Genomic DNA, 17,565 nt, shown 5'->3' on the forward strand with positions numbered 1-17,565 from the left:
GCAGTAGCATTTATGGGTCTGCCTCAAGCAGCCACTTCTAGCAGCAATCACCATGCTTTGTGCCTAGTTTCAAGTCAAGTTGCTTGAGTGGCAGGCAGAAATACGTGTGGTTCATAATGCCACTACTGTTCTCACTTTTTTTGTTTTTTAAGTAGTCAAGTTCAGAGCTCATCACCGCTTCAAAATAAAGGTGCTTCCTGTTGCTGCCAGCCTGTTCATGCAGGTACACAGGCATTGGCAAAGCAGCCTGACACCAAAAATGAGACTATAGATGACCTAAAATGTTCCCAGGCCACGGCGCTGCCATCAGCCCGGCGTTCCCTTGCCTCCCACCACCACTTCGGCACTGGCCCTTGGGACCCTGTTTTGACAAACTGCAGCGCTTTCTCTTCCTGCTCTGTCAGCTGCTTTTATTTACTTGCTCAGACCACATACTTCGCTTTTTATGCTTTTTGTATTGGAAAATGCAGAAATGTATTATTTATGGAAACTTAGAAGATGATGTGCGTGCAAGAAAAGACTGGAAGAAATAAATATGGAATCCAGGAGGCATTGGCAAAGGCAAAAACTGTTGAAGTGGTACCAACTCCCAGTAAAATGCCTGCTCATCAACCGTGACACTTGGTGCAGTTACAAAATAGAAGCTATTTTTATTTGAGAACTAATAATGAATGCTGCCTAAATGAACAATGGAGAATTAAAATGGAGAACAAATGAAAAAAAAAAAGTAGGAGGAGACATATTTATATCAGGTATGAGATAATTATGAAGTCTTTATGAAGACAGACTATTTCTAGGTACAATTTGAAGACAAATGTTAACCAACAGAAAAAGACCCTGCTTACCAAGGGAAGGATACAATATTTTCAGATAAGAATTTGTCTAAAATTAACCAAATAAACAAGATTTAAAGACAGCAATGGTGAGTGCTGACTGGAGTTGCACATGCAAACTGTGGTGTGTTAACACCTGGAGTGATACCCTCTGGAACCAGCCCCGGTCTTACACCGTATCTCAGAATAGTCCAGCTGAGGGTTTTCTTCTTAGGACAAGACTACTTTTTTTGGGAAAAAAAAAAAAAGAAAAAAAGGGGATATTTTGATTGAAAAAAAAATAACGTGGACTTTTCTGATAAAGAACCCTTGGGGGAGTTCTGTTAAAAGGCATTTTCCCACTTCTCAAAATTGACGTGGCACTGCTGCTGTATTGTTTCCTTAGCCATAATTCTACTGAAGAGGCAGCCACAGCTGTGTTTGACCCACTGGCCAGCCCGGAGAGTCCTGCTCCACCATCCCAGGCTGTCTGGATGGAGTGAAGCAAGACTCTGCAGCCAAATTCCTCCCTCGGCCTGCAGCTGCAGTGGTTGTTCAAGGGAGTGCGGGGCGAGGAAGGAGCAGACTGTAGGGACAGCGAAGGGGACGGAGGGCACCCCGCCTCGCTTCTGGGCCCCCCCCAGCAGGAACTCTGCGAATTCCTCCCAGTGAGGCCCGACCCAGCACAACCTCCTGTGACACAACAGCAGCTATGGCTTGTAGTCCACCGGCACCCAGAGTTCAGGAGCTGCTGCCCCTTTTCTTCTCGAGCGCTTTCATGAGGTCAGACATGAAATCTGCTTGCCTGCCTCCACCCCCAATTGGGGGTGGCCCAGCTGATCTGGGCTCTCCATCCTGTACGGCGTTTTCATGCCTTTTTGAGGGAAGTGGCACGGGTTTCTTCATCAGAGGCGGCGGCTTGCTGGAGACAGGTGGAGGTGGGGGGGGTAAGGGCAGGTCTTCATCGCCGCTGCTGGAAGAAGGTGGCGGAGGAGGCACGAAATCGGGAGGGGGTTCACAGACATCAGACGGCGGTGGTGGTGGTGGCGGCGGCAAACCAACCATCAGGGAAGGTGGCGGTGCTGGAAAGGTTTCGGGGTCTGCTAGGAAGATGCCGCTGTCTCGTTTGACTTTGGAGGGTAGAATGGGCGAGGCGTTAATAGCGGATGACCGCCTCTCAGGCGGAGGAGGAGGCTGCAGTGAGTTCCTCTTGTTCACGTATTTCTGGGGCCTCAACACTGGCTGTGCCAGGCCAGGTGCGCTGAGGTCATTTGGCTTAACCTTTAATAAGCAGAAGGAATAAAAGCACGAGACAGTCAGTGCACACGTAAACTAATGCACTGCCTAACAACGGCGAAAAGACGGCAGCGTGCAGCACACAGACTGGGAAAGGAGGGCGAGTACATTTTGCCTGAAGTGTGCAAGCAGCATTTTGTTTTCTTTCTGGAGTTGCCCACAGAGCTTTGACAGTGGAAATCTCCCTGATGAGAGTATCACAGTGCTTTCTGAGTGCTGTCCTCAGAAAACGAGTGCTTTTAAATTTTTAATGAATTGCAGTCAGTAAGACATATAAAGATACTTCCTTGATGTCCTATCCCACTGTTTGTTTCCTAAGAACACGAAGACCTTAAAAAAAATCTGTGGTGTTTTTACATCCAAAATGTGCTGAACAAGATTTGAGGACATAAAAAGCAGATATAGTTTTGGCTCTCGTTGCCATAATTTCCCATTCTAGCTGTGACTGTTGGGACTCTGGGTAAAGCTAAAATAACGAAGTCACCTATCTCTGCCAAACTCATCGCACACAACACCAGCGAGCGAGGAAGAAGGTGGAGATATTTGGGATTTTAAAGCTTCTGTGCCTGGAGTCACTGTGCCCATCACTCTGACGTGCACAGCGGAGGAAAGATATTCTGGTGGTGAACAGGCGAGGGCCACTGACAAGGCGGGAGAAGGGTGTTTTCTGCCTGCTGGGCAATGCACACGCACACTCCTCCTTCACTTCTGAAAGTACAGCATGACTAACAAGCCCCTGAGGCCACTAAGTTCTAGCCATGCTAGCAAGGTCAGTAGACATTCAAACATTCTGATAACTTTTTAAAGAAAAAAATAATCAAAGGATCCATCGTACAAGTTAGGAAAAAATGTAGGATAGCAGTTCAGTGCGGTTATATTTATCCTGGCAAAATTTCAGGTGGGTTTTCTTTTATGTTGCGTTTGCTTGTTGACACTGAAGATAAATAAAGCCTATCTGGCAATATCTGAGCATAATTTTCTCTTCCTTTTTTTTTTTTTTTTTTAAGGTGGCAGCTGGTAGCTGTTGACAGTTACTGTACAAACATGCTATCTATCCTTGTAAACCTGTGTAGAAGTCTGTTCTCCTGAAAACATAAGCTTTTGAACAGATTAATTTCTAGTTATGTTGAATTATCAGTTTAAATCCAGCAAGCCTAGTGCTCTAGCCATAGCCCAGCGTACCCTGGAAGACTTCAAATTGATCCTTTGGTCCCAGGTATGTAGAAGCTCTGAGATGAGAAAGGCAACATGCTTGCTTCTGTTAGAGAACAGAGCTCTTCAACCTTGCAGTCAGCAGCACTAGATTTGCCATTAACCAAGCATAACCTGCTCGCCTTCTCTTGCTCTCTCCTTGCCTAAAAGCAGCAAGTAAGTAAGACATTCAGGAGGAGGGAACCATCGGCGGAGCTCTGAGAACATGATCTATTACAGAGGAAGTCAGGTTCAGAGCAGAGAAATGGATTTAAAGGAGAAACCCAAAGATAGAAACAGGAACTGTATGACACACAGTGCAAGTGAAAGAAAAATCCTAGGAATTTAGTTTCGCTTGTCGTGTGCTCTTAATGGAAGATGGAGGGACACGACTGATGAGTTGCAAACAAATGTTATTTTTTCTGTAGGACATGTGTATGTTTTTGAAGTCCTCACACCATATCTGACTGGTATTTTTACAGCCAGAGGTGGAGCAGGTATGCAAAATTTGGAGCTTAACAAAGGACTGCATTTAGTGTTTAACAAAAACACAATGTTTGCCCTTATTTCTTCACACTTCCTTCCTTTTCTAACATACGCATCTTCAGCTGTGCACAGCGTTTCCTACTGAAACCACTACGTAGCCATGGTGTTACTGGGGCACGACCTGATTTCTGTTAGAGACAAAATGGCACCCAGAATCTGGCAGCACAGACTCTTTGGCACAAGCCCAGAAGGTGTGTTCCTATTTCTGCTACATGAACTCACAGCTACTCGTTCTGCAGAATGGAAGTGGTTTACGGCTGTGCCTTCCCGTCCTGTCTGTGGCTCCTAGGCTTTTGTGTAGCAGCCACAGTTTGCAGAGCGTAAAGCATGAGGAGGACCAGCAAGGAGTCAGCTGCTTTGTCCAAAAGCCAAATCCTTGTCACAACAGCACACGGGCACTTTGAGAGGGGAAGACAGTGGGTAAAGAGAACCAAACTTAAAGAAATGATTTTTAAGGTGACGCTTAGCTAGTGCACTGCTGGTATCTGCTGACCTGTGCCTCTGATGTATCCACTTGCTTCTGAGTCTCTGCAACTTCTGCACGGGATGGAGGAACAATTTGGGGAATCTGTCCATTTGCCTGAACAGCACCTGTGACAAATACCAAGGAGAGAGGGGAAAGAGGGTTACATTTTTGTGGTGTTAACCAGATCAGGGAATACCAAACTAAGAAAGAGGCAATTAAAAAACCTTCACAACTTGCACCACTCACTACAGGTTTTATAAGTACTTCAGTAAAATCCATGAGGATGGCTGCTTTCTACTTTGGGCTTGTTTTGTGACTTTCTATATTCAGTTCATTACCTGAGGAAAACAATCACAATACCTCACATTAAAACTAATACCTGTCCACATAACTCTATGACTGTAGCTGACAAACCTACGGGAAAAGCAAGTGGTAGAATTATGAAGACATAGGGCAGAAATTATCATTGTGTGTATAAAGGCGGTGACAAATGAAGATTTTTTTCTTCTGACTGCTGGAAATGGTGATCACAGAAAGGGACGGTGAAGCCTGACACAGGAATAGAGAAGGGGAGCCGCCTTTGGTAGTGGAGCTATGCAGAAATCAAACTGGCATAGTTAAGATCACTCTCTGGCCTTGAATTGTTTAAATACCTGTCTTTCTTAACAGCATTTTAAAATTTGTGGTGTACTGTAATATTAACTACACCCAGGTTTTATTGCACATTTTCCCCTTTAATGTAGCTTAGAGACTAAAAGCTCAATAGTTTCATACCAGCAAGAGTCACAAGAGCTGAAGGTTTGAAGTACTACAGATGCGCTGAGCCATTTTTTTTTCCATAAGTTAGTTACTAGCTCTGAACCTTTTCCCTCGTCTGGAATCGGGAAGCTCACTGAATTCTCAGATTAGCAAAACTCTGCTAGCTGGCTCAGCTAAAGCTCTGCAAAACTTTTGCTCACCATTCGTGTGTTTGTAAGGGATATACACAAAGAGCCCAGTACTGTCAAATGGCATAAATGAATGTCAAACCAAAGGAAAAAATTGTGGTTTTAATTAGGAAAGAAATCCCCAGCCCCTGTGTAGTCTGATGAGGATTAAATTGACTCTCCAGTTTAGTCTAGGATTTTTGGAAGCTGTACATGTCAAAGTAGTAGATAGCGTTTGGTGCCCAGATACAGACATTTGTAAACCTCAGCGACTGCTTTAACTCCATTATAATTTACAGTTCTGAGATGCTGTAAAGTTCCACTTGTGCTTTTTGGATACAAATGAACCCTTAGCCGCCTGCAATATAAATCTAAGCACAAAGATGGTTTTAATCTTAACACATACTTTTCTGATTAGCAGAGAGATTCCATGACTATGATAAGAAATAAAATAAAATCTTTTCATTGCCATGCCTGCAAATCTCACAACTGATGACGAAGTAAGACAAACTCCGCAGTGTATTGAATTTAGTAGGGTTATTTAGGCTTTAAGGGCTGACAAGGGCTTCAAAATGGTCTGAAGTCCTTGTGTTTTATGTCTTTGCCTACAAGCAATCCAGCATATTTAATCCTAAAAGCCATTTAGATCATTCAGACTACGGCCTGTGTTTGTTGAAGGACTGACATGGAAGTTTAATAATGAGATTAAACCAGTCTTGTGGCTGTGAGTGCTCAGCAGAGAGTGATGTAAATCCCTGGGTTCTGTGGCCAGGCTGTCACTCAGGGCAAGTTACCATCTATCTGCAGCTCATCTGCTGTCCATAACAGAGCAGGAGCTTGGGTCCCACAATGCTCAAGGACATCGTTGCCCTCAGTGACACTGAAATTTAATAGCATAGTGAAAGAGGGTAGAGAGAGATCCACTCTAGATACTGCAGTGTACAGTGTTCTACTTGGCAAATACAATATACCAGAAAGTTGGGACACAGATAAATGGTAACCTCTTTCTTCTTCTGTTAATGGATTTCATAAGCTATGAAAGACTTGAAAGCAAGTTGTTGTATCAGCTCCTGCCACATGCCTGTACATATGGTACACAGTCAGCCACTTAAAGGACCTCCAGTCAACCGAATACGTAAGTTTGTGCATTATTATGTCAAGACTTATTTTTAATTTAAATGTTACAGTATTCTTTGCAAGTCACTTTCTCCAAAATTTTACTATGAAATAACACTTAAGAAAAAAAAAAAGTAGTCCAAATACAATGCAAAATATAGAAAACCAAGAGCCTACTAGAGGTACAGAGCATCTGCAAAAAGCAGCATTCTTCTTCTGAACATCGTGGTATTGTGCTGGCACACAGCACATGCTGCTGTTTGAGTGTCCAAAGACACAGATAGAGATGCAGACAACTTAACGTGCCCGAGAGGCACCTTGCACTTGGGACACGTCAGAACCACAGACTGTAGAGTTTGGGGTAAATGTGAACACACAAATGCTGGCCGCAGCAGTGACCAGGGAGTACAGGCTGTATGAACCGAGAGTACAGAAGCTCCACCTGCCTTCCTGAGCATTTGGTAGAGTACAGCCCTCTTCTAAGCTCATACAGGACTGCAATTTTCAACAGCAGGATTTAGCTTGTACTGAAATCAGCCTATGCAAATGGCTGATTTGTTCCATTTCTAAAATGTGAGCCAACAACTGCTCACAGTCAGTCAGTTAAGGTTATAATACTGTAGTTGGGCCCCAGGTTTCATAAAGGGCAGTACTGACAACTGCAAGACAGCAAGAATTAAAATCACCTGCCCCAGTTAGAACACTAATGATCCTTCAGAGACATTTCAACAGAGACAACATACATGGCTAAAATCTTTCCAGGCTGCTTAACCATTTAATGGGACCCATTAGTTAAGATTAGCAGTATATTTTATGACCACAAACAATTTCCCTGGATTCTAGTCAGGATCTCAAATTTAGTACCTGTCCTTTATTAGTCCTTGAACCTGCCCTACCCAGTACAGACTGCAGCACCAGCATGAAGCCCCACTGGCCACCTCTCTGTTGCCATCAGGACACAAAACGCTCCATAACCCTGTCCCATCCACCCTCATTAAAGTAGCCCTGCACATGACTGGCAGCTTGTTACTACTTCTCCCCACCCTAAACAAGCATTTATTATCATGATTTCACTCCAAAGCTTAGTAGAAAGACCATCCTCTTATATGTGCTGAGAAAAGGCAAACTAAAGCCCTGGAAAGGTATTTGCAAGACTTTGAGTTATAGCAGTACACATCAGAAGTTGGAAATGTATTTATTTTTTTCTTTGCTCATTCTTGTCACATCTGTACAATAATAAGATGGATAACAGCAATCTGATGAAGCTATTGTAAAAGTAAAGTTAGAGAAGAACCCAACTCTTTCTAACCTCTGTCTCCTTTTCCTTACACCCACACTGCTACCCTGCAAATGAGCAAAAGGCTAGGAAAGAGAAGGGCTTACCCTATAACGCTCCCTTTCTGAAATTACTGTTCTCTGAATAGCCCACTCATCCCTTCTACCTGCTGGAAGAATAAGCACTGATGCTGTCAGTTTAGAGATGGACAAATAGGAAAGTTCAAGACATGGACCATCAGACTGTAAAATGCAGCAGGAGGTTAATGGATTTGTATTTAGATGTCAACAGAAAAATACCTTCTTAAAGTGTGCAGATTTAAACTGACCTTTGGAGGGCTGCCTGTATTCTTCAATCTAAACTTTAAAGCAAAGCCTTGGCAGATAGCTGGTTAGAGGTCAGAGCTACTCTGGTCTGTTTAGAACAAGGCATTACTTTGCTGAATGTGTGGGACATTTTTCTGAACAAAGACTACGTGCAATGCTGATGATGACAGAAGAGGGCAACAATTGTGATTTCAACTGTTCTGAAAGCTTTAGTACCTGTTAGTAAGGATCCCGTGGGGGCAGCTGGTTCCACAGTCCCTTGATTTGTCCACCGAGATGACAAGCCAGCTTTCTTCACTGCACATTTGTAATTATCATATAACGTCTTGCCATACTGCAAAACAATTTAAACAATACAAAAAAAACAACATGGTGTTAATCTTGAAATAGGCCAGCCATTCATTTTCCTCTTAGCTAGCTTTTTTGACTCCACCACCATCTGCCTCATTTGGCTAAAAAGTAGCTTTCTACAAGTGGTTTCCCTGTTTCTGTACAGGACCAGGTGGAAAGCATCTCCATAATAGCACAATAACACATGAATCCCCATCCCCGTGACCAAATGCTGTCCTACTGATACCATTCTCCTGTTTTTTGTTCATTTCAGTATCTGTAAACATCTTGAAACTTGGCTTTAAAGCCAACCATATTCAATAGATTATCTTTTTCTAGTGCTTTCCAAGTATTACATTTTCATTTTTATGATTTTTTTTTTTTTAATTACTGGAGACTTGGGGTGCTGGATCCTGGGCTCTACAGCAAACAGCTCTAGCAGTGTAAGCCAAAAAAAAAAAGTCTATTTCCACCCCACACCTTTGTTAGACGTCACCCTGCAGCAAAACTGGCAGAGAATAATATATACCTAAGAGCAGCAGGTCTGTGTATTCAGGTATAGCCAGCCAGTACACTGGGCTATGTACAAACCCACCTTCCTTAATGTTCTGTGCCAAAAGAAACAGGCTGTGAATCCAGATCTTTTTGAAGAGGGTGGGGCAGACAATTTGGGTAGAACTGTTTGAAAAAGGACACACCTGGACTGAACAGAGCTTGCACAACTTTAGCCACAGCCTGTTATTATGACACCAGGTAACTGCAGAGTGAGTTTTATGAGTAGGGGTTTTATAGCTACAGAATTCACCCTCGTGTTAATGAGAAAAACACACTGATCACTGGGGTACAGGAACATCCAGCAAACCCATGCTGGTCGTGCCCTTCTGCTCTTTCTTGGTATGGTAAGATCAGCATGAATATACATATCTGTTCTTGTCACAGTACCTCCAGCTGAGGTGATGACAGTCAGTAACCTGAGGTAGACAGGACTGCATAGAAAACATAATTAAAATAAATTTACTTTTAATCTTACCTTGGCAATTCTTATTCCCGTTACCCACTGATGCAGGGTTGCTTGATCATCACAGCATAAGTACTTGATATATTGGGACTCCTTTTGAATCTGGGGATGCTGTAGGATATTAATTCATGGTATGAGACAAACATAGACATCACATCACAATACAAGAGTGCAAAGATACTGCACAAGTGACCTCGGTGAGAACACTGCCTATGGGCATCCTGTTAACATGAAGATGACTTGAAAAAAAAAAGCAGCAAAAAACAAATATAAGAAAATATGAAAAAGATTATGATTATGAACTACATGTGTTACCACTGGCAGCATTTGATTGAAGTAATTTTAATGCATTGTAATAGGAATTCAAAAGCTACAGAAATCTAATAGTGATCTGGAGTTCAGTGAAGTCTAGAAGTGTCATGGTTCAAGGTCTAACACTCGGTGTATAAGCGCTGGAAGGGAGTATGTTTTTCATTGTGGTTTGTCATATGTAAGGCATCCAGACTGAAAGCTGAACACAATTAGTTTCAAAGAGCATGTTAAATTTGGATAAGCATAACCTCTCAGCTGAAACAGATTTTTCCTTCAAATTCACTGCCTTTCTTTGGGCCTGGTCAGAGCTTTCTTCATACACATTTTGATTCTGCTTTACTCTTGCTGTTGTTTGACAACAGTTTTGTAAAATTGCCACGTACCATCGGAAGTAACATTTCTCATATGTTTGTACCAGAAACTTTCACAATTTCTAAGCCTTTTTTTCTTCTTTTTGAAACAATTCAAAACCAACTCTTCCCCTAACTGCTCAACATAGTAGAGATAGGCAGTGACGAGTCCACAAAATACCATGCTACTTCCTTGCCTGCCTGGGACTGAACACCCTCTCCAGGACTCTGAAGGAATTTCCTTCCCCTGCTACAGGTCTTCAGTAGCATGGATGGAACATTATACTGCCACCTCCTGATATGTAAGGAAAAGAATGAAACCAAAGGAAAAGGCTTCTTTCTCCCTCATTCACGCGTTCATTTCTATTTCTATTGTCATGAATTACAGGTGCACAGTCAGTGAAATCTCACAAACACACGAAAGTGCAGCCAAACACACCCTGTGGACTCACTAGAGCCAACCTCTCCTTTTTGGCCTGGGCAATAGAAAATCCAAAGCTGAGCTAGCAGCAAGGACTCCGGGTCAATACATGCATCATTAAGCCCACGGAGCAGAGCAGTGCAGGCCCTGGGGGGCTCCATGGGACCCCCACAGCCCTGAGAGCTGCCAGCAGCTGCTGTCCCAGGCTGGTGAGCCACTGAGATGGTGCTGATGCAGCAGGCGGGTGGCTCCTCGCAGACATCTGCTGGTGGCTGGGGCAGCCCCGCTGCTGATACCAAACCCTGGCCATGGCCGGGTGAGCCAGGGGTTCACAAGCAGAGTTGAAGACAGAGGTCTCACCCCGCAGCCATGGGTCCCTGCTCCTGCCTCAGCACTGCAGACACCAGGCGTGTGCTGACCCAACCGTGTATGAGGCCCCAGGGTGACTCAAAAAAAGGAACTGATCTTGGTTAAATATAACACATTTTATCTTGATGCAGCTTTTAATTTTTAATTTTTTTTTTTTTCCCCCAGCAGTACACAGCATGGCCTCACATACCATGTGAGGACGAGGGGCACTAGGCACATGCCCACGGTGCCCAGGGAAGAGCAGGCTGCACTACTGCACTGTGTGGCCAGGACATTTCTCTATTATACGATCAGCTGCAGTGAAACCATCAGAGAACTCAGCCCTAATACTATCACTAAAAGGGAACTGTAAGCAGGCACTTCTCTGTCTGGCACAGTCCATCCCATGCACCTGGGTTACATTGCCACCAACAGAGCCCAGAGGAACAGGAGATGCAAACGACACTGCGACCCTGGGTAAATTCAATTCTTCCAGCACTTTTTAACAAGTATTTAGCAATTTTGCTCCATTGTGTAAGGTCCCACTATACCCAGCAGAGGGCACCCAAAGCTTTCAGAAATAAAAAAGAATTTTTTTTCCTTCTGTTTTCATGACCACTCAGGCCAATGGGTCTCTGTACCTCCCCTCATTTTCAAGCACCATATGTAACCAGCAGGTTTTCATTAAAAGAAAAAAAATAGACATCTATATTTTAACAATCTTCTCCCCCGGGGCACCCTGCCAAAATCCCAGTTTCACAAGAATATCCCTACTGCCAGACCAAAGGTCCCTGAGCCCAGTATCCTGACTTTGACAGTGGTCATAAATGGATGACGGAACAGCATGAACAAGGCAAGCATATCTGATACTTCCCTCTCCAGACTCTCCCTCTCTGCGACTATTTTCAGATCAGGAGATTTTCTCAGCAGGAGGTGGTTTCTCCATATTTAGATCCCTCAATGGATTTCTCCTCCAGGTGCTTCTTCAGCTTCTTCTTGAGCCCAGATGGAATTTTAGCATCCGTAACACCTTCTAGCAATGATTTTCCCAGATCTGCCATACACGCCACACATCTCCTTTTGCCCTGAACCTGACTGCTTCTAGTTTCATTTATTGTTCACATTTAGGAAGAGACACTCAGTGCCTGACCTCTATCCACACCTCTCCATGCCACTTCTGAGCTTAGAGGCATGCATTACATTCCTCACAGGTCATCTCTTTTCCAGCCTGCAGTCTCCTAGCCTACACGGTCATTCAATTCAGTTGTTCCTTACCTTTGCCCATTCTTGTTGCTCTTCCCTGACCCTTCTCACTGTTTACTATATCCTCTTTGAACTGAGAGGTTTGGAGCTTCACAGGTGAGAGGAAACCATATACTTGTGCCACGGTATGGCACTCTTTCATCATCTACACCTTTCCTAATCATCCTAACAGTTTATTTACATATCTAATCACTACTGAGCACCAAAACGATGCCTTCATCAAGTTAAATACCATGATAGCAGCATCTTGCTCTCGAATGGTACAGGTCACCACAAGATTAGTAATTTCATAGGTGAAGTTCTGGTTGCTTTTGTCCCTATGCACATCATTGTGTGCATACCTCGACTGTGCTATTTACAGTCTTCCTGTCCAGAACTTCAGTCTCACAAGGTCCTTCTGGAATTCTTTGGTCTGCCCTTGTCCTTGATGCTTGGAGTAAACAGCACCATCAGCAATCTTCCTCACCTCACCACTTATCCTGTCTGTGAGTATTTTGAGGCTGTGGGGTTATCACTGCTCTGAGAAGTCAAGGGACTAAGAAAAGAAGGCTAGAGTGTCCTATGCTGAACCACATGGGATTATTTACTTCCTTCCCCATTTCTTTACTAGTTATCATCTCCACTGGGCAATCCATCTTAACTACTGACATTCACCACTGGGGGCCTATTCCAAATTACCCCAATCAGCTTCTTGATTAAATTACTCCGATCAGTGACCATGATTAAATGCGATCACAAGTATATTCTGGCAATTAGGGTCCAAACTAGCAAGCTGCTGAACACCCAGGTCTCATGAAGAAGGTTAAACACTTAAAGCCTTGCAGGCAGCCTGTATCTCAGCATTATAACATCAGCTGAGAACTGTATGGTCTCACTGTCTCAGAAGAGGTTTCTCGGCACCGGCTCTCTTTTTACGTGTAACTTTACTGATGTCTCATAAAACACACTTTGTAGTGTGTTTTTAGCATGCAACTTCGGACACGGATGCGTGATGTTTTAGCCAAGAACTGTCACACACATCCCCACCCCAGCAGCTCGCTCACTTGGGAAGTACTGGGTAGCGAAATTTGGCAACACAAAATGGCAGAAGTCTCCCTGCTGTTGACACTGACCTTTACTAACTCGAATCTCTATTGAAAACTTCAGGTCGCATGCAATATTTATCAGATGGTTGAAAAAAATGCTGACTCAGTATAATCAATTCAAAGAATGAGGACATCCTGTGAATGAAAACCTGGTATGAAGATCCATGTAAACCAATTACCTCCTTTCACAGCTCCTGCATCTCTGGACAGTTGTTTAATACAGTACACAGAGGTAAGGAGCTCTGGTCACTGCACATCCCTGTTCTTCCTAAACTAGATTCATAGCCCCTGTAATAACCTCTATGGGAAACTAGCAGAGGCCATAACAATATCAATCATGGCACAGTCATGTGAGAAATACTGTACCTCCAGACAAATGAAAACTAACCTCAGGATGCCACAGCTTACGTATTTCACATGTAAAGGAAGATAAACTGCTTTGTTATGTGGTGCATGCCGTCTGCTGAAAAGGTCACTACAATCATCTGACAGCAAAGGGAAAACATCTCCTCTGGAAAGGTTTATCACAGGCAGCACCAAAGTGAATTACAAAAGAGAACTGCTTAAAAAGCGACCACCCCAGAAGATGGTTTGAATGAAAAGTTGTAATAAGCAAGTAGAAAGGGACTCCAACATTTTTCTCACAGAAATGTACATAGTACAGTGCTTGGAAAACAACATGGTGCGCTGACATGCAGTAAGTTTGACTAGTGAACTTTTTTCTCTGTTGATGTCAAAGCTCTTAATAATGATAAATTAGTAGCATCATCACTGCTTTATGGCTGGGGAAACAGACACAGGTGGAAGTCTGGCCTGATTTTTCCAAGTGTTGGACACCTCTCCAGTCACTTACTAAGGCCTGAGCACCTCAGATGTCAGGCTGCAAAAGGATGTGCCAGGTTCCCCCCAGGAAAGCAGTGAAAAGCTTTGGAACAGAACCTGGTGCTCTCCTCTGCCCTGCTGTCTCTTTTACAAGTATCAACTGCCTGGAGATAAAGAAAGCAGAAGCTCTTGAATATAACAAGCTTATTTTCTGAAGAGGTTTAAAAAAATATATTTGTGCACAGATACATTTTCAGATATAAAGTAAACTCTTTGCCTAAGGGAAAAAAAAGTAGAACATACTGAAAACCTGAAGAAATGGGAACTGAAAGATGTGGTTTCTATGGTTTGTGCCAAAATAAATGACTAAAAGCGATCACGTCGCGTGTGCATGAAATCAGAGATTATCCCAATAAAATGTTCTTTTTCTTCACCTTCTCCCAACACCAAAGATGAAAAGTGAACTGAAGTTATTCAGGCATCTCATTGGATTTCTTGTGCCAAAATATATGGATCATTGCTCAGTCTTTGAGGCAGAAACAATAGCCAGAAGCATAAAAACAGCAACTAGCTTTGGATCAAAAGCCTTGGTTTTGTCTAGATTTCCTCCAAATAGTCAATGTTATTTGATAGCTTATCTCCTGACAATGAACTTGTGCTATCTTGAGCTAGATTCTCAGCAAATCTGAGACTTATCTGACTCCCAGAGCTGCAAGTAGAATTAATACGCAGCACCCTTTCAAAAATCACTGCTAAGTGGTTCAAATTTGCTGTCTGCTGTTAAATGTGGCCTATTTCTGGTGTTACACACTCCTTGCATTAAGATCACCAGGTTTAGCTGATCTTTTGAAGACCTGTGTGACTTATAAAATAAAAGATCAACTTCTCTGCTGTAAGGAAATTATTCTTCTGACTTCCACTTCTCTAATGACTGAGACAACATTTTTAGTTCATTAAAAACATCGTGTAGCCATTGTAACCAAAGAGTACTGCTTTATGCAGCAAATAAAAATATCAAAACCTGTTATATCCCTTTTCTCGCGGTCCTTCCTCTGGTCTTAGTCTTCGTATTGTTTATATATTTATCTTACAAAACTGTGTGTGTGTACTATAATTCCATGTATCTGAGGGTCACCTGTAATAAAAAAATACTGCCTTTTTATTTAACAATCAATTTTACTCTGAAGTATCTGAAGCAGTCACACGCACTTAACAGTTCAAAATTTTCGCATGAAGAACTAGACGATTTTCTGTTGTGTCTCCTTGCTTCCCGTGCTGACCATTTGTTCCACATCTTCTATCTCTACCACTGCTAATGTTCACCTTCTACCTTCTTAATTGTTATTGTGCTCAATGCACGGTACATGTGACTCAGCCTGCGACGGAGCACGCTGGGTGTGAGGGAGGAGGGAATCAGCACTGGAGTGACTAAACATCAAATTACCTGCTGGAATGATGCCACTGTTGCAAACAGAAGCTATTCCTCCTGAAAATTTACTTCCCAAGTCCTTTGGATCGTTTTATTTATTTATTTATTTTTAATTTGGTAGTTTCCAAATGGCACCAGGAAAACTTAGCTGTTTAGACTGTACAGGAAAACGTACCCAGCTGTGGAAATAGAAGATGATTTGCCTTTGTCTCAGTTTATCCCCAGGAAACCAATTTTTTTCATCCTAGATTAATTCAGCATTATGCACCATTACCTCCAGATTACTCAAGCAAAACCAGCACCAATAAACTATAATTAAATTCACTCTTTGTCACAGGCACATCAGACTGACTAAACCAGCAAATTTGCATATAGATTACCTTGCTATTTGTCTGCTTTGGAAGATTTTTCAACATGGTATGACAAAAACAGCTCCTGGACTAGCGTACACACACACACAATGCACAAAATAAATGTTATGTTCTGAATTTCTGCTCGCTGCAGCCAAAGCTGTCGCTAGCAAGAGCCATTCCCTCGTGCTGGAATCTCTTTTTTTTTTTTTTCTTGAAGCTTTTAGCTTCAGAATATGCAACAAATCACAAAAGGTCTCATCCATTTCCATGGCATTCCCCACATAATGTAGTAGACGGTGAAAGATAAGACCTATAGGGAGTCTAGGTATAAAAATTGCCATTTTTAAATGCATACAGGATACTGCGAGGAACCGAATGGCTCCAACTTGCACACTTGCTGTGTGCAGCATGAGAAATTACTTTGTCTGTGAAGCAGAGAGATTTCTCTTTCCTCTCTGCTTCTCACCTGGGAGAGGCCAGCAGTCTCCGCAGGGTGGCAGGGGGAGCCGTGCTGCTCCCCTCCCTCTCCTGCCTCCTCTGCCAACTCTGAGCTTGGCAGCTGCAGGTTTGAGGGAGGGTTTTCCTTCTCAGGTGGCTGTCCTTTCCTTTCCTCCTTTCTGCATACAGTGGTATCTACTAAGAAAAGACCCATTTCATCTGATCTCAAAGTGAAAGGTGGAATCTTTAAATTTTTGTGTTTCATTTAGGCTGAGAAATAAATAGGAAGAACCTGCATGCTTGCAGGAGTAGATGCTCCCAAAGTGCTTATTTTATTCAGGGGCTCTATTTTCAGTACGTTGAGGGGCTTTTCTTTTGTTTTGAGTTTTTTAAGTTCCTCCTTTGAGAGAGGAAGGCTTGTTCAGCACCAGTACAGAACAATTCAATTTAAGAAGGTTGTAACTCACCACAGCCCAAGTAGTTACTGGGAAATAACAGAGTTTTTCAAGCTTTAGTGTTGCCCCAAAGCCTAAGGATTCCTGAAAACCAAGTCCACTGGGGCCTCTGTGCCAGGCTGTACTCTCTCTCATCCTCTGGACCCAGCCACATCTGTTCTGGTTTGCTGCACAGGTCAGCTAAGGGTGACCCTGCTCTGACACCACCGGGCCAGCTGTGCTCATTTCGGTTGGTCCCAGCTGGGCTTTCCCCTGCCTGAAAGGAGCTGATGTGAGGAAGCAGCTGCTTTGTTCAGTTGCTGCAGTTGTCTCCTGAATCATCCTGAAAAGAAACTCCTGAATAAGCTTAGCAAAGTGTCCTGTCTTTTGCTGGCAGACACTGCGATGTGCTTCTGAGTTGGTTTTGACACACAGCTCTTTTCCTCGTTATCTCATTATTATTAATGAACAAGCAAAAACCTCCCCATTTTAGATCTGAGCTACAATACATACAACAGGGTGCTGGTGTGGCAGGACAAAACGGTAGGCAAGGAACACTCACAACTCATCGCACTACTCTAGCTATAGTGTGTACCTATATATGTACATAAAGACACCATCCTACAGAATGGACCTGCAGCCCAGAACACTTGTAAGACCTATTTCAAAATACATCGTCTAAGTGCAGCTGCCAACATCACAGGCTGCAAAACCTACACTGGCTTCTGTCTTAAGTATGAAAGCAACCTATCCGCGATGTGTATGATCTTGTTGTTACACTAACATCAGTACCCAAGCCAGCAGCAGCTAATTAACCCAGGTGTGACCACTGAAGTTGAAATTAAATGGCTACATTAAGAACCAACCAACAAAACAATAAAAAGCCAACAAAACAACAGGACAGAAGGAGCCGCCTGTTCACAGGCTTTGTCATTGTATGCATGCTCTGTGTGTTAGCTGGGGCAGGCACTAAGACCACTAAGGCTCACCGTTTCTGCAAGTCCCTC

General features: G+C 43.1%; 1 protein-coding gene across 1 annotated transcript in view; it reads right to left on the reverse strand.

The window, feature by feature from the left end:
- Positions 1–625: 625 nt before the first annotated feature.
- Positions 626–17,565, reverse strand: part of APBB1IP (amyloid beta precursor protein binding family B member 1 interacting protein) — a 61,910-nt gene continuing 44,970 nt past the window's right edge. Inside the window, exons 11-14 of the mRNA XM_068673664.1 lie at positions 9,316–9,414; positions 8,172–8,289; positions 4,339–4,436; positions 626–2,093 (exon numbers count right to left, since the gene is read on the reverse strand). Coding sequence (XP_068529765.1) covers positions 1,554–2,093; positions 4,339–4,436; positions 8,172–8,289; positions 9,316–9,414 — 855 coding nt within the window. The 3' untranslated portion in view covers positions 626–1,553. The remainder of the gene's footprint in view (positions 2,094–4,338; positions 4,437–8,171; positions 8,290–9,315; positions 9,415–17,565) is intronic.

This window comes from Anas acuta, chromosome 2 (assembly GCF_963932015.1).
Source record: "Anas acuta chromosome 2, bAnaAcu1.1, whole genome shotgun sequence".
Lineage (NCBI taxonomy): Eukaryota > Metazoa > Chordata > Aves > Anseriformes > Anatidae > Anas > Anas acuta.